This window comes from Acipenser ruthenus, chromosome 11 (genome assembly GCF_902713425.1).
Source record: "Acipenser ruthenus chromosome 11, fAciRut3.2 maternal haplotype, whole genome shotgun sequence".
Classification (NCBI taxonomy): domain Eukaryota; kingdom Metazoa; phylum Chordata; class Actinopteri; order Acipenseriformes; family Acipenseridae; genus Acipenser; species Acipenser ruthenus.
In genome coordinates, this window is record NC_081199.1 from 6,365,842 (window position 1) to 6,391,434 (window position 25,593).

Consider the following 25,593-nt stretch of genomic DNA (forward strand, 5'->3'; position numbering starts at 1 on the left):
TCATTCTAAATAAGGATTTGGACACTACCTGCACAAACCCCGTGCATTCAGATTGATAGATTTTTCCAACTCATCTCACTCTGTATAAAAATAGATTTTAGTTTTACCATTTGAGTTTGTTAATGGATGAACCTGCTGCGTGTTTTGCTTGTCATTCATTTAGCATTGATGGCTTAAAATCTGCATTCTATGGTTAAGTTAACCCCCATATTAAAAACCTTTAAGATAATCAGAAATAGTTCTGTGTGTTTTATGAAAAGGAAACCAATGAACCATTTGAGATATTTTGGTTGAAGCCTTTCACCTGCTGTAGTACTGTGCTTTAATTATTATTCATTTCCTATTTCTCTCCAGGGTTTTCAAAACATTTCGGATATCGAAAAAACAAAACACAACAATTTTAAAATGTGATTACAAGCCTGCTCTATAGGAAGTGATTATCATGCACAGCCCCATACGGACATGTAAGGAACCTTATTAATGTAATCATCTCAGCTGCAAACACTGGAAAATTGTGGGTTTAGTACTGGCCATATGCCTAATCACTGACTGGAATGAGTCCTGTGGCGAACACATTAGCACTTGGTTTGCAAATGGTTTTTAAAATGTTACCTTAGTTTGCTTTATATATATATATCTCCTTTTCATTATGGCGAGGCTTGAATCCTAAAAACAGACATGTACATTGTGGGTATTGGTGCAGTGGTTAAGTGCCTTAGCTTTTGTCAAACACACACAAAGCTTAAACCATTTTGGTGCCTTATGTTAGTTGCCTCTGTGGTAAATCTCTGCTGAAGCTGTGGGAATTAAACCTTGCCAGAGAAGAGAAAAGAAAAATACTTTCCTTAAGGAATGGGCATATGTGCCTCTTATGAGATCGAGGGCCCTTTTCACAAAGATTGAATGTCTGTTTTTATGAATTACATACTTAAGTATTGCAAGCAAATTTTATTATAGCATTCTAGCTCACTCGGTATCTGTGTTCACCCCGTCCATATGACATATTGGCGCTATATATATATATATATATATATAACAGTCCCTATATGGTCAGGACAGTCCCGATTTCCTAGCAGATGTCCCGTGTCCCGATGCATAGGAAGAAAGTCCCGATATTTACCCATAGAAAAAAAAAAATAATTTATTCTGCACAGTAGAGTGAAAACCACACGCTGTGCTCTTTGTGCGGCTGAGACATCTGCTGATCACTAACTTACACAAAGGCAAGAACGCTTAATTTTGTCTATTTTTACTGTCATAATGGTCGTGTGGTGTTGAGTTGGGGGGGGGGGGGGGGGGGGGGTTACTTCTATTATATGATAATGTGTGTTTTTTGCGTATGACCCCTCCCCACACCCCCAGGGACAAGCGTCCCGCTGAGCAGTTTCCAAATGTTGGCAACTATGCTTTATATATGCAACATATATTAGTGTTCAAATAACCCATGTTCAGTGTATACCAGTTTACAGAAAAAATAATTAAATTCAGAAAGGCTTTTTGCGCATTTTTGCAGTTTAATGAAAATGGTTGGTAGGCTTCTGAAAAATCAAAGAATTCTCCTGAACTCAAGCCCTCATCCTTATTCATTCCTTTACTGAGCTAAAGGTCAAGAAGCTGCTTTATTTGAAATATAAATGGACAATGACTGATTTTGAGTGAACTGCATTTAAATAGGGAGGGCATGTACAGCATGAGCCGGTATTTGAAAATCTATATTGCATTGTGTTCTACAGAATGAAAGACCTTTCACGATCTGCTGACCTTGTGCAGTGCTGTTGCTGTATTTATTTGTGCCTGGACATTATGCATTATACCATAGATGCCTTGCAGTGCCTTTTATTTTGTAGCCAAAAACAAAGCTAATTGTCTGCATTACGACAGATTTGTTCTGACATTAAAAAGCAACACAGGATCTTTGCTCTAGCTTTTAAGGTTCAGTTAACCTTTATAGAAACTCGACATATTTTTAAAGACTTACAAAAATATTTTTATAATGCAAATAAATGTGGACTGAGAAAACAGTGGAACTTTTGTGTAGTATGTTTCTGAGAATAAAGAAATTAGTAGAAGTGTGTGACATTTCCGACACTTTGCTATAGGGTTAGTAATTTGGATTATTTCTCAGGAACAATGTTCAGTGTAATAATGACCAATTGGGTACGTCTTTAAAAAAATAAAATAATAAAAAAATAACAAGGTGCAATATTGATGGATGCTGTCCATCATAAAAATGCAATTTATTATTTTTGGATTAAAGACTGTTTTAAAGGGATTTTTAAAAACATTCCCTAAGGTTAAACTGTGCTTTTAAAAATGAGAATAAACTAATCAACCTGGTGTCTAATTTGGTCTGAAAAAGGTTTCATGAACTACAAACTTGATTTAATTAAACAAAAAGTCTTTACTTGTAACTGCAAGAAGCAATACTATATTGTTTTCCTTACCTGATTCTGGTTTAAATCGCCATTACAACTTAAAATATGGATTCAAATAGCACTGGGTATGGAAGAGGTCTAAGCGTGGCAGTGATTAAGTTTTCCAGTTGCTGTTTTATGGTGGCTACTCAATTTATAGTACAATATATTACTCTATATTAGGTTCTGGTCTCCTGGTCAGAAAAGTATTTTACAAGGAGAAATGACAAACATTCTTCAACAGAGTGTCAATCACATTTTTCTTTCTTTTTTTTTTGTTTGGATTACAATTAGAGGTGCAGAAAATTGAAACTGCTTGGGTTGTGAATACAGGCATTCCGTAATATGACATAATCATTCACATGAGCTAGAATAGACCTGCGAGACCCAGCATGCGATTACTGTTCATTCTGACAAGCTTTATTACTATAAACAGTTCCTACTAAGAGAGTGAGCTGCTGAAGCTTTTCTGCTGTCTCTTGCTTGTCTGGCCAAGACAGTAAGCGATGTGTATGTGGGGTAAGACATGAGAGAGGGGGTGGGGCACTGGGGTAATACCAGACAGACATGCAGCAAGCTGTAAGGGTTTAGCCTGAATGCATTTGGCTGTATAAACTGGCCCCGCTCCAGCAGTGATATTGTAATGAAAAAGCTTACCTCTGCAGGTTCAAACTTTCTGTCTTTTGGCACTGTATTGTTTTTACACTCAGGAAAGTCTTGTATTATGCATGTCAGCTCAGCAGTTCAGACTAACTAGGTATATATACCCAGTGAAGGTTTATGAACAAAGAAAGTCTTATTAGACTTGTTAACCGTCACGTCTCTTGATTTCTGTTATTAAATCTAATTTGCAATATAATATCTTCTATAAAGTGTATCAATTGTAACAATCAATGACCATCTCAACAATTATGAAATTAAACAGTTTAAATAGCTAGGTCTCTGTAACTATTACATAAATAATAATGCATATATAATATATATATATATATATATATATATATATATATATATATATATATATATATATATATAATATAATATAATATATATATATATAATCTCAGAAGACACATTAATAGTTAGACTGTCTTGTTAAATAACATTATTTTTCTAAGACCTAATATGTGCTACTGCAAAATGTAAATGTGTGTATGAATGTACTGTGTGTTTGTATGGAGCTGTGTTCTGCAGTTACTGTATGCAGTAGGCGTAGTATCATATCACTGTAGCTATCACAATGTTGGATGTTATGTAATGTATGTTTAGCTCTGTAGCTTGCACCATATGTTGTATTTTGTTAGCCATGCACACTACAATTGATCCTGGATTTATTCTTAGTTTGAATGGTTGTAATGCTCCTAGCATGGAAACCTAATAAGCTTTTAGAAAGATGAAGAAAACTTTTCCTTTGAAATACATCAAGTCATTTTTTATTTATTTTCACTTATTACTCATCTGTCTTTCCCTTACTGTACATGTCATACGCTAACCCTTTTGTATACTAAGCCTATTGAATATAGTAATGCTGTTGATAAAGGGCTGACCATAAATATGTACTATGTATAAGTGTTATACTATTATATTACTGCTGTATTGTGTGTAAGTACTGCAAATGCAAGAATTTGTCTTTCATCATTAAAAAATACATTAGTTCTGTCCACGGTTTAATTAAATAGTTTAATAATTTAGTCTGGCAAAGTAAAATCCATTTTTAATATGCAATGAACTAGACTGGTTCTGGCAAGACTTTTTGATCAAGACTGATGTTCTTTAAATGGTTGATGAGGTACAGTATTATATTATCAGTAGAAACAAAGATGTTGTGGGGTTTTCTTTAAAACATTTTTAAAGAACCCACTGTGGAAAGACAAGGCACTTTGGCATTATTAATCTTTATTAAGAGTGTCAGTGATTAATGTTGATATCCAGTCTAAATAAGTCAATTGACATTACCAGTAATTTACTATGATGCCTGGAAGTTCTGTACTACAGGTTGCACATTGTCTTGATTGGTATAGTACAGGACAGAAGCCCTTAATGTGTAGCGTGTGTGTGTGGGAATGTACGGATGGCAGTGATGGGGTTAAATCTGTGCCTGCCAGCCATCACAGATGTGGCCATTCCCCATCCCTGCCAACCTTACATTCCCACACACACACTTTATACATGAAGGGCTTTTGCCCTACCACAAATTCTTTATTCACAAACCCCAGGGTGGCTAAACAGTGGCTACTTTGGGGAAAAAATAAACATAGCAATAAATCCTGGAAGAGTATCCGGCTTAGGATTTTTGATTTACTGACATACAAACTTGTGAGTGGTTCATGATTAATACTACTACTGCATGTGTAGCTATTCACGTTACATTTAGTAGATCTCATTCCCCAGATCTCATTCCCCAGATTAATGAGGTACTCATTTGCTTTGTTATTTTAGCATGCTATATTAGTGTTGTGTAGTGATCACTTATCAGCGAGCGCAGCACAGAGCTTGATTACTCCAGTTTTAAATGTCACTTTTACTGTTTTTATTGCTTGTGTTGATCCATAATTTGTGCGTCTTTGTGGATTTGGCGTTCATGTGTTTGTGACGGAAACAGAAACACACTGCTTAATGTGACATTTAGCGGTAAGATTTCTGTTTTGAGATTTTGAATGAAATTAGACAATATGATATACTGTGTTAAGACTCCCCTGTTTCAGTTGAATTTCTATTGATGCCCCTGAATAACTGTGATACCTCACTGAACAGCATGACCTTTCCTGAGTACTGTGTTTGGGAAAGGTGGAGAGTATTGTCTTGTTACATCTTCACTCACAGCGGAGAGTAACACAATGTGAAGCCAGCGACAGAGTGTGAAAGTCTCTGTTTTTGAGAGCTATGGTGATAGATAGTCACTGTTGGTTTCACACTGACAGAAGAAATGTGTGGTGTCTGAACTGGAGCATGGCAATTATTTTTTTTTTTTAATGTGGTGTCACATTTGAGATACAGGGCCCTGTTCATAGAGCTTTAACACAAGTTATTTGAAGAATCTATTTTTAAAGTCTATTATAAAATGTGTGATATTCACAAAACTGTCTGAAATAATTTCACGAATATCAAACTTTAATTTATTTATCAAAAAGGACTTTATTTAAGCCTGCCTTAAAGAACCTCCTGTGTTAAAGCTTTGTAAATAGGATTTATTTTATTCCTAGAATAAAAAGTACTACATATGGAAGTTCAAATGCACATAGTAACGGAAATAATAAAATTGAAAACATTTCATATTCCATCTCATGTTCCTGAATTCTTTTTTTTTTTTTTTTTACTGCTTCTGTATAATTTAGCTAATTAGTCTTCAGAAACCTTTTACAGTGAATAGTTTGAATTAGTTAACATTTGGAAAGCTCTGTAGAAAAGCTCCCTTTTCTTCTATCAAAGGTTAATTAGTCATGCGTTTTACTGATACTAATAGGAAATCTCATTTGGCAGTAAAATAGATTATATTTACAAATATATGTGACTGCTGGGTTCATTTGGATCACTGTGAGAGATCTAGTGATTTTCATGTCCTGTCAGAACTGTTTTGAATTTGAGTTTTCATTGATTTGGTAGAATGAATGAGGCATGCTAAGTTTCTTGATAGTATCGAGAGAGAAGCCGTTATTTATTTTTAGGTAATGTTGCAAACGAGGAACGTGTTAATTCCTGCAACATTTTTTTTAAACCATATCTATACCACCTAGCCCTGTAACAGTATGGATTTCTGTTCCATACAGAGTACTTGGTTTTCCAATTTGAAAAAAAAAAAACATCATAGGAGGAGAGGGAAATGGAGAGATTAGCACTAAACATCCTTGTTTTACTCATAGAAAGGTTACTTTGAAGCTGATCATGAAAAAAACTCATGATTGCATTGACGTAAGCAGTCATGGTAAAGATATCTCGGACAGAGCTTACACCGACTTCGACTGCACGATGAATCCCAGCAAAACTACATCAGGATGGGCATGGCTTGTTGTAATGCAAATTAATGCAGTCTTATTAACTGGGGACCATCTTGCAAACTCTACAACATGTACTTTATTTGAAAGCTGCATCCAAGGCTTCCTTTTGATAGGTTAATAGAGGACAGCTGGTGCCAAATGATTTGCAGTACCAGTGTCTGCTCTTTTGCTTTGAGTGATGCAATAATATCTTGTTATCCGCAGTAATCTAGTGAAATTCCCCTCTCAGTCTCTCAATCGTGTTGCTGTGACTTCGCAATGCCATTGGGGAGGATATTGTTTCCGTCTTGTGGTGTTCTGGGTGTATTGATCTGTTTGCCGTTTTTGCTCCAACATGACATGCCAAAGCCAATCCACTTGTTGTACATAACAGCACTGTCAAGCAGAGATTCGGTTTACTTCAGCCCCAGCGTGCGCTTTGGTGCAGTGCCTCAGGATACACTGTTGAATAGTGTCCAATAACTAAAACCAGCATACACAATCGTACATGCAGCTGACTTCATAGTTTCATACCTTGTAGCATGGTGTAGTGTGCAGAATATCGCGTGCGTTGATTTTAATGAACAAACTGAACATTGCAGATTCTCAAGGTTTTTAAAGTTTTTTATTTTTTGTAATCTAATTTTTATTACATCAAATGCAAGAAAAACATAACATTAAGGAATAAAGAAGTTGTTTACACCCCCCCCCCCCCTCACCCCCCACATAGGCAATACTCCAGAAACCCTGAATACACAAGAATATATAGGACAGAGAAGAAAGCTGTCCAATCCCCCCTCCCCACAGCAGAACATTTTCATCTTGAAATGAAGAATACCTGGTTCCTTCTGTGGCTTGAAGGCTGAAGCAGCATCTTCCGTTATTAACAATGCAGATATAATGTCATTTAACACATTGCAGGTTTACTAAATCTGTGGGACCTCATGCGCAAAAATCTGTGTGCCGTAACATTTTAATTTGTATCAAAAAAGAGCCGCCCTTTAGAAATACCAGCTGTTTGGAGTTGCGTAACTCCAAAGAGCCATTATGAGAAAGTGGGCTTACAGGCTGCCCTGCAGAGTCAGTGTGATGAGTCGGAGAGTACCAGTCTGATTTATAAGGGCCCAGAAGCTGACATAACGGGATGCTGTCAGTATAGAGGAAATGTGCTAGAGCTGCCAGTGGTATGTTTAATCAAAAAATGAGACATAGCCTGCGTTACGAGGCATGAAATCCAGCCTTATTGGAATCAAGCATGGGTTTTCTATTGTAGTGAGATATTGTGTTCAGAAAATATAGATACATGCATCCAGATATGCTGACTGCTGTTCATGGTTGGAGGGGCAGATAGATACAAATGCATGTACTGTAAGTTATATTAATAAATCGAATATATACTGTAGTAGTGTTGCATGTTATTTAGTTACAGATACAGGATATTGAAAAGGAATTATAACCAAGCTGTAACAACACATCCCTATATTGTTGCAGTTGTGTTCCTGAGCAGAATGTGTGATGCGGCGTAGTGTGCTATTGATATTCAGAAAAGGGTTTGAATAATGAAGTATAGATCGGATCTCCTGGAGCAGTGACAAGATGGACAGGCAAATGCTCAATGATTATGGTCAGCTACATGAAGTCTTTTCAATGCAAGGACAGGGCTTTCACATTCTGGAAACATTTGCAAAGCATATTGTCTGTTGTCTTTCCTGATCTCATGAGCCTGACTTAGACCAGTATTTGTATTCATTTATCTGGATTTAATTTTAGTTGACATTAATGATTCTTCATTAACTCATGCAGCAGTGCAGATTGTATTTATATATTGATATACCCACATTCCATAGTGAACAATCTTCATGTCATAAAATATGCTTCACCATTATAACTGTGCTTGTATATGGATAAATACATCAAATGTGAAAAATGTACGAATAAATATGAAGCTTTGTAATCCGTTAGGCAAGCTCTTCTACGAGATGTATTTATTATTATTTGAATTGTTATTAAAACATTGGTATTAAATAGATTACTGTCAATGAAGTCCCCCCCCCCTATATCTTTTAATGTAATCTTGGGGGTTGGTGGGAGCTTCAGAAGAGCCCAATAACCAGCTTCAGGATGAAACAAACAAACAAACAAAAAATCTTCAATTAAGTGTACCTGGTTCCCATTTGGGTTATGTTTGTATTTAATTTACAGAGCAAGCAGGGCTGTTGTGAATTAACTGAACTGAAGGTCTGATGTGTTCTATCTAATAAGATTGGACTGCTTTTCTGCAGGTCTTCTAATCCGATGAGAAAGGTTAAAAGAGATGACAACTTGCCTTTATAGAAACTGAAGCATGCACTTGGGTCCTAGCCTGACGGGGGCCAGTCAGATTTCATATAAACAGGACTGCATTATTATGTTAATACATGCTGATAACTGCACAGGCATCTTTTATTTTTTACCATGGCTTACATGAAGCTTAACTGTAATGACCTTGCAGGAGGTTATTCAGATTTGACTTTAATGTGTCTTGTCATGTTCAGGGCAGAGAATGGAAACAGTTCAGAGTTAGTAGATTATGTAAATATACTGTTGCTACTGTAAAGAACAACAAGCCTTTCCTGTATCTGTGTGAAATCAGCTGTTTCCAGAAATTATAACCAGCGATATACCATCATAAGGGTTTGCATTCATGTTTGTGGAGGGGCCTTAGTGATTGCACCCAACTAACAACTACTCCTTCTGAAACAGATTTGTTCTCATTGCATCTTAAACATGTACATGCATGGAGAGGTTGGTACGTTAATCCAGGAATTACCATCTACTACAAATATTAACAGAACAATGATGGATATGTGCACTGCATTTTAAAACAGTTGTAATGTTTTTCATTAGCTTCCGTAGTTGTAGTAGTGTGCAGTTCTGCTCAAAGACACATCTGAATATATTTAGGTCTTCTCTAATGCCTTGCATTACCCATTATTTTTTTTTAGACAGGACTAAAGAATTCCATATGTTATATTGACTTCATTGAGCTCCTGTTAAAATCAATGTATCCGTCAGTTTCGGATCAGATGATACAGACTCCGCAGTCTGATTGATTACGCTTTCCTGTTGTTACGCTACAATCCATGCAGCATTTTTTTGTACTGGACATGTTAATACTATAGAGCTTCTTTGGATGTTAATTTGTTATTTCATGTTGTGTTTTCATACTGGACACTGCAATTTCTTACTTGCAGAGATTATGTAAAGCCCTTTATTTTCGTGGACTGAAAATGTCATGTGTTTTATATATTTTCTAAATGTAGCCACTTTTATTTTAGCGTTTTCACCTACAGATGTGTGTGTTTTCATGATGTGGGTTTGCACTGGACGTTGCAGCTTTAAATTTGAATGTTTGTTTAGTGAAAAGATTTGAAATGACAAAACAGTGGACGTACTGCAACAGCTTTGAATTGTATTTCACCAGTCATTAAATATGTTAACTGCACTTCTTGATTCTGTAGCGTGACTGTGCTGTGCTCTGCCTTTTGAATTTTAAGCATGCCCAATTGTAAACGTATTGTATCTACCTAATGTTAAAAATACTCCCTTTGCAATAATGCCTGTAATTTCACCCCTGCGTGAATGACCACCTTCCCCCTCCCCCCACACATACATTTTAGCCTAAACGACAACTTTACGTGCCCCGAAGACGTTGACTGGGCAGAATCCAGTAGACCTTCATAAAACAATTAAGTACATATTTAGTAAAATGCAATACCCTTTAAACATTTATTTGCTGTTGTTGACGTTGTTTCGTGACATACTGTGTAAACTTAAAAACAAAAAATAATTTTAATAATTGAGAAGACTTTCACTACACCCTGTAATGGGGCAGCTCTGTACAATGCATGTTATTTGTAATGACAATCACAGAATAACAAAGCATGCACAGATTACAATACAGCTTCAAATAGCAATTTAATGTTTGGTGTGTTTTTTTGTTTGTTTGTTTGTTTGTTTGTTTTGTTTTTCTTTCGCTTTCCCAAATTTATGCAATCCTTTTTAGTGGTTGCAGATTTTGTTATGTTTAGTAAATTAATAGCTAAAGAGACAAAGTACTATAGGTTGAATTCCAGCAGTTTCTTGTATTTATGATCTGATCACATGCACAGATTAGGCACTACACCTACAAATACTGATGCGCTTTGTTATTTAATCTACAGGGTGATTTGAAAGTAAGTTTACCACATCAAGGCACCATAACTCATGCGGTAAACTTACTTTCTAATCACTCTGTATATCGGCTAAATCTTTCCTTCCTTGCTTGAAAGCCATTGCAATTTCCCTGCTTCCTCTGCCTGCTTTCATACCTGTACATCTTGGGATGCTGTTTTAATGTCAGCGTTCTTGTCTGTTACCATGGTTACTGTCAATCCTGTCTCGGTCATGTCAGCATTCAGTTACCTACCATGTTAAAGGCACTGTTTGGTTTTATTGTGTTATGTACAATGATGAAGAAATATGTTTGAACTATATATATTTTTTATTTTTTTTGGAATGCATGTAAAATAATGTACTATGATTTTATTACAGAAAATAGGTCCTTGTTCATCCAAATCTATTTTTAAATGAAGGGTCATTTTATACTGATGTTGCCAATTTCACAGAACATTCAGAGCTGTGACATTCTAGTCTTGAAACACAGCCAATGTTCCTGCATGTTCCATTAAGACAATTTATGTGTGTAAAACATGTGTAATAGTTTTGCAGTATTACAAAAAAGAATCAACCGTACAAGAAACATATGGTTATATAGTGCGTTATTTGAATGCCATGGTAGTCATGTCAGTTATAGTATTTTCATGACTTATAGTAAGATGAATTGCAGGAGGACATTTAAATAGTTTTAGAGAGTATTAATGCCATCTGGCTATCACATATCGAAAGTCATGATTTATGCTGCATTGAGATGCCTTGTAAAATGTACCCACTGGATGCCACATTTACAATATGTCTTAGGTTAAATCTATCAATATTGCAAAACAAAATTACTGAAATGAGGAAGGAAAGTGTTATATAGATGTATAGCAGTGGGAAGCAAATTATCTTAAATGCACACTTGTGCTTTCAAGCCCCCACAGTAAAACTTTAGATCCTTACACTAGAGGGAAAATCTGTTGTGCCAGAATCGTTGAAGTGGGTTTATTTTAAAATCGATCAAATGAACGTTTAAAAGAGATTGATCTAAACTTCTTCTGATACCTGGAACCGTGGCCACAGAAGAGTACCTGCAAAATCACCTGGCCCAGCAAAATCACCTGGCCCTGCAAAATCACCTGGCCCTGCAAAATCACCTGGCCCAGCAAAATCACCTGGCCCAGCAAAATCACTTGGCCCAGCAAAACCACTTGGCCCTGCAAAATCACCTGGCCCAGCAAAATCATGCTCAAATGCATGCAAACAAGCAATGCTCCAGCACTAGAGCATTTCAGCCTGGGTTTCTGACTTGACTTTGAAAGACACTTAGCTTGCCGAACCCCAGATCATGTCACTATCGGCACTTTTAAAAGTTAGGAACAAGTATGTTATCAGCCCCTCACTTGGCATAGTGTAGCCGGCAGGATCAGCCCAGTAAGACAGAACACTATAATGCTTACCCAATTCACAGTCCCCTTTTAAGGACTTGTTTGAGAAGCAATGTTTGATGAAAGCAAAAACAGCAATACAGAATAATGCAGACCACACATAGGTTATTAAACAGATAAGAAATTAAAGAATTAAAGATTCCTTTCAAGGCGCCAGAGGGTGTGTCAAATGGGTCAGACATCAAAGTCATATTTATAGTTAAACTCAAACAAGGATTCAAAAGCATATTGATTTGAGTTACTTAAAATGTAATTTTTTCACAGCTGCTGTTATGACTCGGCATGTCCTATTGCTTTGAACTCTGCAGGATTTCAGAAATGAAATTATGTACAAAGCTAAAAAATGTATCATTAATGTTCGTTTTTATTTATTTATTTATTTATTTATTTATTTATTTATTTATTTATTTATTATTACATATTCATTTTTTCAAAAGCATCATTCTTTAATCAAACTTCAAATATTTAACTACAGGGGAATGTCCCACATATTTAACACTAGCCACCTTTGGCCACCTGATGGCACTGTCTGCTAAAATGCCAATCACTGAAACTTTATGCTGGCTATATTAATTTCCATTGTCAGAAGGTCTGGACTGTTCAATAAAACCACCCAACCAAAGTACACTAGCAGAATTACTTGCTGAATATGCATTTAGGCTTTTTTTTTTTTTAACATGTACAGTTCTGTAAAAAATATAAATTAACATCTGCCCTTAGTTAAGCTCAAATCTCAAACATATTTTTCCATTTGAAATCTCACTGTCAAAGAGATTAGCTTGATCTTAAACCCACGAAGCATTACGAGAAGGATGCTAATGAGTTATACCAAAAGTGAAGTTGTCTTCCTCGGCATTGTATTTGCTCTAAGTATTACCAAACATCCAGCCACCCAAAATAAATTCACAGCATGTTGACAACTTCATGCTCAAGGCATGTAGGAACATATGGTTTCATTAGATTGCAATATAAAAAAAGCAGGAAAGATCAAACTTGTTATGCATGCTGTTCTTTCTGCTTCCTTACATATGATCGTTACATTTTAATATGCCTGATCACACTTGAATAATGTTTAAAATCTAAGAAAGCATTCCTTTATTGGCAGGATAATTGAAAAGCAGATTAAATTAAATGTAATATTTAAAATACCTGTAATACATGTTAAAAAGTCACAATATTGCAAGTGTATTTAGATGATATTATTTTTAAAAAGATTTGTATTGATCATTTTAATACACATTCTAGTCTGTGTTCTTTTATAACATGTATAGATGTTTTCATAGATCCTGTACATGCAGGCAACTAGGCAAGCAGTAGCAGTTAACCGCGTAATAGCACTCCTTACTCGGAAGCATTTGTTTAAAAGGAGGTTTAAAAATTGTAAAATCAAACAGATCGTTTTCAAAAATCTGACCAAACATTCTAGACATGTCTTATTTCTTTTATATATATATATATATATATATATATATATATATATATATATATAATTTTTCTTTCCCCCCCAATGCTTGCGACCCCATAACAAACATGGTACTGAAATAGACCGCACTGATGGGGGACCCTTGGGGAATGCAGGATCTCCGCACTGCAATATTTCTGTCATTTTTGTTTTGCTTACATTGACAACGTTCTCGTACCTGACGCTGATTGGAAGCAGTTGTTTTGATGAACGCTTAGAGAATTGGCTATATTGATGTTAGCTGAACAGAGTACAGTGTGATACCGCCTGGGTAAGTAACAAACACAAAGGAAAGTGAGTGGAACACTATATATATATATATATATATATATATATATATACACACAATGCAGAAGGCACAGGCGTCGTTGTCCATCAAATCAACAGTACGAAGGTCACTCTTGAAATCAGGACTTAAAGGATGTGTTGCAGTAAGAATACCTCTGTTAAGAAAGGGGAACAAGACTAAAAGGCTACAATATGCACAAGAACACAGAAATTGCACTATGGAACAATGGTCATACGTGCTTTGAAAAGAATATGAATCTTAACCCTGATGTCTACTGCATCTGTTGTGTAATGTTTTGTAACAGGGCTACAGACCACAGACAGTCTTTGGATTAAATGTACACAACGTTGATGGGATTCTTAATGTATATGATATTTTATAGCTTTATGATATTAACCATTGATTTACAGCAAGGTGAAAGGTTACAATCTGGACAGTGCTGCGTGTCACTTGTGAGGACTTAGAAAAATGTCACTGTTTTCGATAATTGAAATAGACCCGATGGAGTTTTATCCTTATTTGCTTTTCTCATTAGAGAGGGAATTATGCAGCTCAGAGCTCCCAACAGAAGATTGAGTTACAGCTCTTTATAGATGGCACAATAGCACTACTTGACGGAGGTCGTGAATAAATAAACAGCATTACAATTCCAGGCTACTTCACAGATGGAGAGGGTAAAGCACAGAGGATTCAGTCGCTAACATCAACAAATGGAATACTTTGAAGTTTTCTTTTTTACTTACCGCACAACCCAAAACGCTACTGTTCTTTGGTAAGTATTGGATTTTTAAATGGTCCGCAGCACCGTTGTTTGTTTTAAATATTTAATTTAGTTTAGTTTTTTTAAACCCGACAGACTTAAAATACTTAATAAACTTGAGAAACTGAACTACTGGACCGAAAATCTAAAACAAATGTACTGTACATATACTTTCGTCTCTTTTTTTGCAAAATACTTGAAGAGGTTGTGTATTTTGATATTTAAACTAAGTTAAAAATAACCTCTTGAGAAAGCATGGAATACAGATCAAACCTTCCTATGTCATGAATAGAATCGGTCCCTGTGTGTTTTTAAACATTATTTTCATCTTTCTATCTTTTTTGTGGAAAAAAGTAAACAGTATTATTATTATTAGTTTATTTAGCAGACACCTTTATCCAAGGCGACTTACAGAGACTAGGGTGTTTGAACTATGCATCAGCTGCAGAGTCACTTACAATTACATCTCACCCGAAAGACGGAGCACAAGGAGGTTAAGTGACTTGCTCAGGGTCACACAATGAGTCAGTGGCTGAGGTGGGATTTGAACCGGGGACCTCCTGGTTACAAGCCCTTTTCTTTAACCACTGGACCACACAGCCTGCATATTATGAATGTAGGAATAAAGCTGATGTAGAAAAGTGGGGGTTGATGTCCCTTAGACAGAGGTTAGGTTCCAAATGCGAAGCGTCACATTGTGGAACTTTTACTATTTTAGAACCCTTTGCAATTCTATAGAAGCCTCTGTTTTGGTATATCAGCACTGGATGTCAACAGTTCAACACACCATTTCAAAACTCAAGGATGGATTCCAACAAATTATTCCTAAACTGCTTAGGTAACTTAACTCTGGTCTGAAAATGTGTTGGGTGTCAACAGTGATGAGTCACTAACTACTGATATAGGATCCCCCATTCTGAAACTCAACAGGCCGTTCCTTAACAAAACCTTTCTGTTGACCTCTTGACATTCATCGCTGAATTGAGGGAAGCAGCCAATGGTTCTTCTTAGAACCTAAACATAATAAGAGTTCCAGAGAATGATGGTTCCATGTAGAACACTCAGAAACCTGGTATATAGCTCAATATCAAACCCTTTAATTGTTCACCATACAAAAGATTCAAATTGTATAAATATAAATGCCTCAACTGTTCCTCACTTGGTGCTGATGAACTGAACTGTGCATTTATCACCACAGAGAGAATACACCTTTTTATCCATTGGAGACCAGGCAGTGTGTGATTCTGGCTGTCAAGATCACAGTGTTTATATAGCAAACAGGTGCACAAGAGCCTGAATAGATTGCCTCCTCAGCCATTTTCACCCACACTTAAAGTAATAAAGCATATAATCATACACCCATGTCAGTCAGTAGCTCAGAACAGGAAAATAACAAGCATATAAGCAGGTTTGTTTTTCTAATATCTACAACTGATACAGAACTGTACAAGATGTTACGTTAGCTAACAGTGATGGAGAGGGTCTGTGAGTGGGCATGATAATCGCCTGAAAAGCAGCGGGACTGAAATTAGGAAAACAAACTGCTGAAACGGTGTGTTAAAACAGTTTAGGGAAAACTACATCTAGCTGTCTGATTGTATTATGTCACACTGGTATTTTAATAGTGTGTGTGTACTGTACTGTTTGAATCTGAAAGCTAAAGCAGCACCTTCAATAATCTTGTTACTTGCTGATTGCAAATTATTGCAGTGAGCAATTTCTAATGGCAGGTATCTTTCATAAATGCATGTGCTGAATTTACTCTCTGAAGATAATTACCTGCAAAATCTCTCTCTTTTTTTTTTCAGCAGCTGAGAAATGAGCCTCTATCCCCGAATCTTCCAGCAGTGACAACAAGAAATGTCGAGCAGATCCAATTGCTAGAAGACAAGAACAGCGCCTTCAGGGTAGAGGTAGCAACTCTAAAGCAGGACAAGCAGCACTGTAGACTGCTGGTAAGCCATGTCTGAGGTTACCTTAAATCACTGTGGTTAAAGGTGCAGATCGTTGAAATTGTACATTTGAAGGGGTCCCTGCTAGGATGTTGTTGCGATGCCAGCTGGAAAAAATGACCCTATTCTATTATTGTGCACAACTCTTCAAAGCAGTTTATTTTAAAACTGTTAAAAATGTGCATTTTTAGCAACTTGAGTAACATGGGTTATTATTATACTCTATGAGGGCCAACTCGCTTATTCATGTAACAAAATAATTAGACCTGTGTTTCTTGTGCTATCGTTCTGTAAAAATATGTACTTATTAGAGGGAATGGTGTGAAATATGTAATCTGCCAAGCAACACAGAGGTCTTTCTAATTGTACAGCCTGGAAACGAGCCAATAAACATACAGTACAATACACAAGACATTTAATGATGATCAAAGGTGAGGTTTTAGTTCATAGGTCAAGGTTTGCAGCTGACCTTTGGAACAGCTTTTCTTGTTGGAATAATTAGGTGAAATCGACTCAGAGATTCTGAGTAGTCATACAGTAGTTATACAGTATGGAAGGAATTAAATCAGCATTTTATATGTAGAAAGCACGAGAATGCAGTTCAAATTTAAGCTGTTGTATATTGTCTCCATGATGGAAGTCATGCAGCGTTCTCCTGAAAAAAAATGCTTCCAATTCCAAGACCACTTTTATTCAATAAAAATAATCTACAAAACATAAGAGCTCAAGATTATTTATGAAATAGTTTGATCATATATATATATATATATATATATATATATATATATATATATATATATATATATATATATATATTTATTTATCAGTAGCAGCTCAACATTTTCAACATATCCCAAATACTAATGATAGTTTTTTGATCACATCATGCATCATACATAGTAGTCGTTCAGGAACACCCACCCTGTCATGATAAAGATGGTATTGCAGCTGTTACCTGCACATTGTGATATTTACCATTGTAATATACCATGATCTCTAAAGGGTAGTAATGAGGTTAATTAATACATTTCAGTGAACAAATTACAGTGTCGTCATTGATATGTGGATGCAGTGTGTGGTCTGCCTTCCCGGGTGTTGCTATTGTTTGTGTTTACCCTGATTAGAAGAATGAAAGCTGCAATGAATATTTTATTATAGGTAGATAAAGATGCTTGTTGAGTTTGCATGTTGTGCTAGATCAAGGTGTTTGAGTGTGATTTACTTTGCTGCTCAGCAGCTACTTGTCTGTCTCTGAAGAACTGTAATCCCCTCATGTACGGTGCACACCTGTATAGCTTGTATAATCTACTAACCATACAGTGGGGAGAAGACCGAAATTCTCTACATAATGCAAAAGCATGGGGTGTGCTTGCCATCATAGTAAAGTAAGGTTAGCACTAGAGAAGTGAGGCTATGCTTCTGTTTGTATTTATGTAAAAATAAATACATAAAGTGCTGGTCATGCATCACTTTATGAATTCAGAAACACTTTTGTCACCGTTTTGTGTATCCTGAGGATTGGATCCATGCATGGATACCAAGGCAACCGTGGAGTCCAAGCAGTCAAGCAATATTGCATGGCCCACAGAATCAGATGCTGTTCAAGGGATTATAGGTGCACTTTAATTATAGTGATGACCATTTCATTATAGGCCGGCCAGTGGAGTTTTCTTTTTTATACGAGTTGATGATTTATTTAACACAGAACAGGAAAATGAGCTGCATAGTTCCTCACCTTAATGGCAAAGCCTATCAAAAGCTTTATAAAAAGGTGCTTTATTTTCCAACATAGTATGAGTCATACATTAAATGTCTGTATTAATGTTAAATGATGCATGCCTGCAAATATCTTTCTTTCGGTTAGAAAAACAAGAAGGGAATGGAAAATAATTAGTTGTATTGCGTCAAGTTAATCTAAATATAGCCATATATTACCTTCCTTTGTCCCATTGATCATAATGTAATAGAGGGGGCATGGGGCTGCATTATACTAAGCTGTACTGTTTTACCTGTTAGTTGCTAGGTAACGGCAACATGCTAAGCATAATTAGTCCCATGTCAATAAGTCTCATTTTTCCAGCATGTGCAGGCAATAGAGGGGTGTTTTTCACACGCAGAGATTGTGTGCACGTGATAAAAGCGCAGACAGAATTGCAATGACTTCTTTACCTGAAGTAACAACAACATACATGCTGGAACTGTTGTCATAACAACAGCAGTTGTAAAGAAGAATGAAACAGCAGTGGGAAATTGTCAGAACATTATTGTGACTTTGAGCTGCGGGCTTATAATTAATGCATATTTTAATATACATCGCAAATGCTTGGACAACATGATGCAAATAACAAGCCTGTTTTCCTCCTCATGCATTATCATATTTAGTGAGTGATTGATGCCATGGGCAGTGAAGGTAAGGGATTAATCACAGGTCATCGCTATTTGAGTGCATTTTGCTATCTACTTGTTAACCTTTATGTTATTAATTTAATGTTTATTTATGCAGTATAATTATATAAGGTTACGTGGGTTATTTCTTGATAGCATTGATAAACAAGATTGCTTTTATCTTGCAAATATTGATATGCTGGTCACACTGGAGATGTGCTGAATTCCTAGTGATAATTTGAACCTTTGATTCTAATGTGTTTTTTTATTTTTAATTTTTTTTTAAAATGGTGCATGAATCCCCTTCCATCGTGATTTCAAAATAAATCTTAATCAGGCTGCTGAAACACTGGGTAAGACACAAAACCAATGACAGTGTCAACAGAGGACCAGCTGTCCTTGTGAGCAGCGACCTTCAAAGTCAGCAGTCTGTTCATGCTTAAATCTCAAAGGATTTTTAGTGGCAAGGGATCCGACTGTCCCTGTTTTATCCAGTACTGTCTGTGTGATTCTAATACATGTACTACTCGCATCTGATGTGCAAATCAAACCTTTATAAATAAACACTTGTTTAGAAGAAAAAAAATAATACTACCCTTTATTTTTAAAGGGGTTGTTTCTAGGCCCTATGTCACATTAACCGATTAACAAGTTAGTCAAATCTATTTTTTAGCTTCAGTTGAATGATCATTTGGATAATTAACTTCTCTGCCAAGTTTTCTAAAAAATATATAGCAGTTTGCAGTGCTGGATGCAGTATGGCTGTACTTAAAAACATATTTGTTAAGATGATTTCCATTTAACGTATTGCTTTTCTTTAGATTTAGATTTTTACAAACATTATTTATCACAAAAAACTTTAAAGAGAAACTGAAATGATTAAAATATTATTCCATAATGAATGTGTGTCACATTAGATTGATAGGGATGATTCTTTAAATGTCTGGATTATCATAGAAACCCTCTTTAATTATTATTATTATTATTATTATTATTTATTTCTTAGCAGACGCCCTTATCCAGGGCGACTTACAATTGTTACAAGATATCACATTATACATTATTTCACATTATACAGATATCACATTATTTTTTACATACAATTACCCATTTATACAGTTGGGTTTTTACTGGAGCAATCTAGGTAAAGTACCTTGCTCAAGGGTACAACAGCAGTATCCCCCACTGGGGATTGAACCCACAACCCTCCGGTCAAGAGCCCAGAGCCCTAACCACTACTCCACACTGCTGCCCTAATACCCCTTTAATACCCCTAGGGACTCTCCAAGCTCTCACTGATGAAGGGAAGTATGTGGGGTCTATTCAATGAATCTGGACAGTGTTAGACCTCAATGTCGCAATTGTTTTATCATCATTATTTGAACGTCTTCAGTTTGTTTTAGCATAATGCATTTACATGAAAGACTTCATTTCAAATACCAATTTATATATATATATATATATATATATATATATATGCTTGTGTCTGACATTTATGTGTCTGACATTTAATTGTATTTATGCAAATAAATAACAGTTTTATGGCATTAGCTGAAACTTGATCTACCTGCCCTCTTCACCTATTATTATACAGTACCTGCTGTTACATTGAATTGTGGCTCCATCCACTCTGCTTTTACTAAGCTACGGATTAAAAGGCAAATTTAAATACAAACAAACACATTGGTTGTTCTTTGGACCTGGTTGTTTTCATAGGTGCAGTTATTGGAACAGCTGTGCAATCACACTGTCATGCAAGCATCTATCAAAGGATGTTTGACATCCCTGGTAATTAAATTGTACCAGGACAGCCTCTACACTGTTAGCTTTTACAGCTTGCATAATTCAGTTATCCTCGCTTTGCAATTTGTTCAACAGTGTTGGCTTTTGTAAACTGGCTTTAAAATAGCAAAGTATAAGCAGTTGTTTATCCTGAACCAGACAGTCATTTCTCTGTGTAAACCTTTGTAGACCATTGCATTTTAGTGTTCATTGTGAAGATACACAGTCTTAAAACCCTAACCCTTGGATTGCATTACAGTCATGGCACTGCTATCCTTATCCTTATCCTTAATCACCATGTTGAATACATAGACACCCAGTGCTTCCTCATTATGAAGTGGGGGGGGGGGGGGGCACTGTAGATGGGCATTACAGCGAGTATTATATTGTATTTAATTGAGGTATTTTACAGGTAAAACAGCCATAAATGAAGTACAGGTATGCAACTTACAAGGTGGTCCTGGAATTTCCTTAGTACAAATTGTATACATTTTAGATATTATTAATGGGTAAATGTAATATGTGTGTACTACAAAAGATATATAGATGTGTAAAGTGTATAACTCGTTATCATACAGTGTATCAGAAACCAGCAATATGGTGACACTTTGATAGACTGTTTATTGATTTTTTTGTTCTAAATACCAGTAATTGATCTATAAAGTTACAGTAGTGGTGTATTTTACTGAAAAGTAATGAATTACTACTGTTTATAGTGCCAAGCTGGGTACTGGCATATTTATTTCTAATTAAATAATGTTAATAAAAACAAATGAAATTATAGGCTGAATTGACTGTATAAAATTAAGCTAATGGTAATAATACGTACCGCTGAGAGGTTTATTAAACAAATATTTGAATTACTCACAAAGCTGATCCAGATTAGGGGACAGGGGGCTGTGTTTTAATAATGTCATCAATATCAAAGTAAGCAAGATTGAGTAAATTCCAATGTAGTTTTAAACATTTACACACTTGAAAACTGTGAACTTGAAAGTCTGAAACGCTGTTTAGAGTTATGAAATGAAAGCTAAGCCCACTAATTGTTGGAATGTTAGGGATGTTCTCTCTCAATATGTTAAATAGCAATTAAATGATTATTGTCCTGCTGGATTCTGTGTTTTATATTGCATGTCGTGCTGTACTTTTTAAATTCATTTAAAATAAAGTATATCTAAAGGCTGAGAACTGAGCGTGTGTTTTTTTCGGAGCACCTAAATCACTGCAGGGCAAGTCTGATTTGCAGACATTCGTGGCCACTTGGTGCTTAATCCCTTTGCTTTGCCGTTCTTGCCTTGCGTTCTGATCAAAATTCAACCCCTTGTGTTGTATTTGCTCTATTCCACACCTGACTGAAAATCAGTCGTGGTGCGTATACTGGTTCAAAAAAAGTAAAAAATTAAGGTGCAGTGTGTTGAATGGACAGTTCCAGAATCCTAGCGGTGCTTCTGCCCTAAAGAGGCAAAGTCCAAGATCCCTTCTGCAGGTCTGGCTGCCTCCTGACGGGTAACTGCATTAGGAGTCTGGACAACGCCACTCTGCAGGCAGTGCCTGCTGTACAAAGGATGCAGACAGTCTCAGAGAAAATCTGATTAAGTCATTAACCTGACACCTGCAAAGACCTTAAATACATTTCTGTTCAAAAAACAGCCTTTGACATTTCACTGAGGCAATCTGGACTCTGTAGAGTGGAAAAACTGTAATTGCATTCTACAGGAAAGTTTTTTTCTTCTACTGAATGATCATTTAGTTTTGATTTATTTTATTTTTTGGTTTGGTTGGTTAGCTGTTTGATTTATTTCTTCTTTTTGGTGGTGCATCAGGTGTCATTTTTAGGTTAGTTTCAGAATATTTTGACTGATCTTCATCAGCTTGTATATTGCAATTTAGCCTCCAAGGCTGTTTTCTAATTATGTAAATGCATGCAATATGAGATAATATAAATGCAGCTCAGCATGTGCTAATAATAAAGGAAGATAAGAAGAAGAACAACAGTTCACAAAAAACTTTAATTTACAAACCTCCATCAAACTGCCGGATCAGTTATTGCCAACAAAGTCAATACAAATGTGTTGCTACAGTGCGTTGCAGGGTTACCTGTAGTTTGTTTGTCACTGGTAAGCATGGATGAGTTTCACCTGCCGATTTTTCTATGGCTCAGGCTGTGAAACTAATGACGTTGTGGGAGCTTTTTTTTTTTGCAGCAGCAGCACATTGTGCACCTTGCAAATTCCTAATTGTATATGTATGAATACTAATTGTTTTATCTGTACTCGTTTCGACTATTCTTTTTGAGTGTCTTCAATGTTGTTTTTAATTACAAAAAAAAAAGATCCACGAGAACAGTTCAGTTGTCTTACAAACTTCAGTACATTTTTAATGCAAAAACAAACGCTGATAAAGATTTGTGTTTTTAGCATATCATCATAATTAGTACAATTACTGTTAAGTTAACACAGTTTTTTCATTATTTTGTAGCTGCTATAAGGATAACTGAATTAAAATGTTACCCTTGTCAAAGTGCTCGTGTGGTCTGTTCTGGTGTGCGCGAGGTTCTCTGTTGCAGGAAGGGCTTTAATCCAATCATCACGCTGCACACTGATGATGACATCCCAGGGTGTAGCGCATTCAGCCATAACAAACCAGCACAGTGGGGTTGCAAAGATATATCTTAAAATAGTTTGTATTATTTTTATTTTTTAGCAGCTCTTTTATGATGTAATACAAATATAGATAATGTGGTCACACTGTACAATAAGTGCCTGTTGAAGATGAATTAATCTTCATGAAAGTTTTAAGATGAGTGTGCATGGAATGTGACATGCATCTGGAGGCATGTTGCAATAGTCATTTTACAAGGTGAAAAGTGCAGTGCATGTACAATTTACTGCTAACCCGTAACTGAATTGAATTATGAATTACCGGATCTTGAAATAACGATAATGCATTGCATTGACATCATGCACCAATACTGTTATACCACTGGATTGTTACAGACATAGACATGGGGCAAGGTAACCCTTTCAAGATCAGATCATAATCACAGAAGAGCCAGGCCTGTTCGGGTGAGCAGTTAAAGACCTGATATATTGCGTACTCATGCACTACCCCATCGGCACTGCAGGGACAGTCCTGTACAGACTCCTGATTCTCTCATGATTCAGCGTTTTCCAGGGGGGATACATTCACTGATATTATTTTTTTTTTTTTTAACGTTAGGCTTACCAGTTACTGAATTGATGCAAATTAGTATATTATAGAAACTCCCTGTTCATTTATCTTCTGTAGCTGCCACAGGAAGCCATTATATATATGCTGATCTTGTGGTAAATCAGTCAGTCAAAACATAATGAATAACCTATGGTACTGCTGCATACTTAACACAGGTATTAAAGTATCAGGAATGATCAATGTCTATGCAGGTAATGGTACAGCTTTCTTTGCACTGCACAACAGTACTCCAGTGAAAAATGAGCGCAAGCAAATGATCATTCATACAAAAGCAGTGGCACTCGATGTAATGTTTCGCTACTGTAAAAAAAGCATGTCGTATGCAGACATGCTAAAAGAATTGAATTTATTCAGTCTTGAACAAAGAAGACAACGCAGCGATCTGATTCAAGCATTCAAAATTCTAAAAGGTATTGACAAATGGAGATTAGATAAAGTGGCATTCAGAACAGAAAATAGGAGGCACTTTTTTACACAGAGAATTGTGGGAGTCTGGAACCAGCTCCCCAATAATGTTGAAGCTGACACCCTGGGATCCTTCAAGAAGCTGCTTGATGAGATTCTGGGATCAATAAGCTACTAACAACCAAACCAGCAAGATGGGCCGAATGGCCTTCTCTCATGTGTAACCTTTCTTATGTTCTTAAACAAGGTGGAGCTTCTGTGGCAGGGGGGAGCTTTAGGGCAGAGGGGTTTACTTTTGGCAATGTTTCTCAGGGAAAAAATGATCATGTAATTATGGTCAAGTGGAAGTAGACTGTGTAGACAGCATTTCTAAGGCTCTGGCAAAGCTTATCTGAAATCTAGAAGATAACTATCCAAAAGCTTGCAATAAGACATCTTTTAATAGTCAATCATATATAATACTGGTACTTTTTTTTTTAGCTATGTATAGTAAGAGTTAATTACATTGTGATGAAACTTGGTGTGGACATTCCTTTCCACAAATGATCAGAATATAGCTCAGGATGACTGAAAAATAATCTCTGGCTTGTAAGCTTTCAAACAGAATGCAATGGCTTCTATGCCTCAATTTACAGTAGCTTCACACAACTTCTTTTAATGTTTATTGTGATTTTGACGCAAAAGTAGTTTCAGTTTTGATATGGCAAAAGTGTTACTACTGTAGCCAAACAACATGAGGTCTGAATTATTATAGCTAGTGTGACAGGGTGGACGAGTGGTGACGTCACGGCAGAAGCAGGAAGGACAACTGACCAGGTACTGCAGTTCAAAAAGGCTTGCGCCATTTTAATTAAAAAATAAATTAAATATTTAAACAAAAACAAATCACGAACACAAAATATATAAACAAAGGTCAGGCTGGGCAAATAGCTGCCACTGATCCTTTTACTTTCGTTTCGTTTTGTTTCTCTCCTCTCGTTCTCTCCTCTCGCTCCAAACACCCACCTTGAGTTGGAGAGCTGCAGGCTTTTTATAACAGGTGACCATCTCCCGATTAGCAACAAATTAAATCACCTAATTAATTCGGGAGATGGCCACCTTCTGCACGAGTTTTTAAATACCATGTGGATGGGGCTTCCCATCCATGTTACTAAATAAAACGGCTACGCCGTCATCTATACATAAATAATATATCCTGCGGCGCTCGCCGTCATACATTTAAATATAATAAAACAAATCATAAAACAAAACAAATACAAAATACACTGCACATGGGCGGAGGGGACTCCGTTCCAAAAATAAACACAACAATGTA

At 36.2% G+C, this 25,593-nt stretch overlaps 1 protein-coding gene across 1 annotated transcript in view; it reads left to right on the forward strand.

Moving 5' to 3' along the window:
• The window catches only part of LOC117973379 (RIMS-binding protein 2-like), a 134,202-nt gene that overhangs the window by 16,470 nt on the left and 92,139 nt on the right, over positions 1-25,593 (forward strand). The window contains exon 6 of the mRNA XM_059033137.1: positions 16,332-16,478. Coding sequence (XP_058889120.1) covers positions 16,332-16,478 — 147 coding nt within the window. The remainder of the gene's footprint in view (positions 1-16,331; positions 16,479-25,593) is intronic.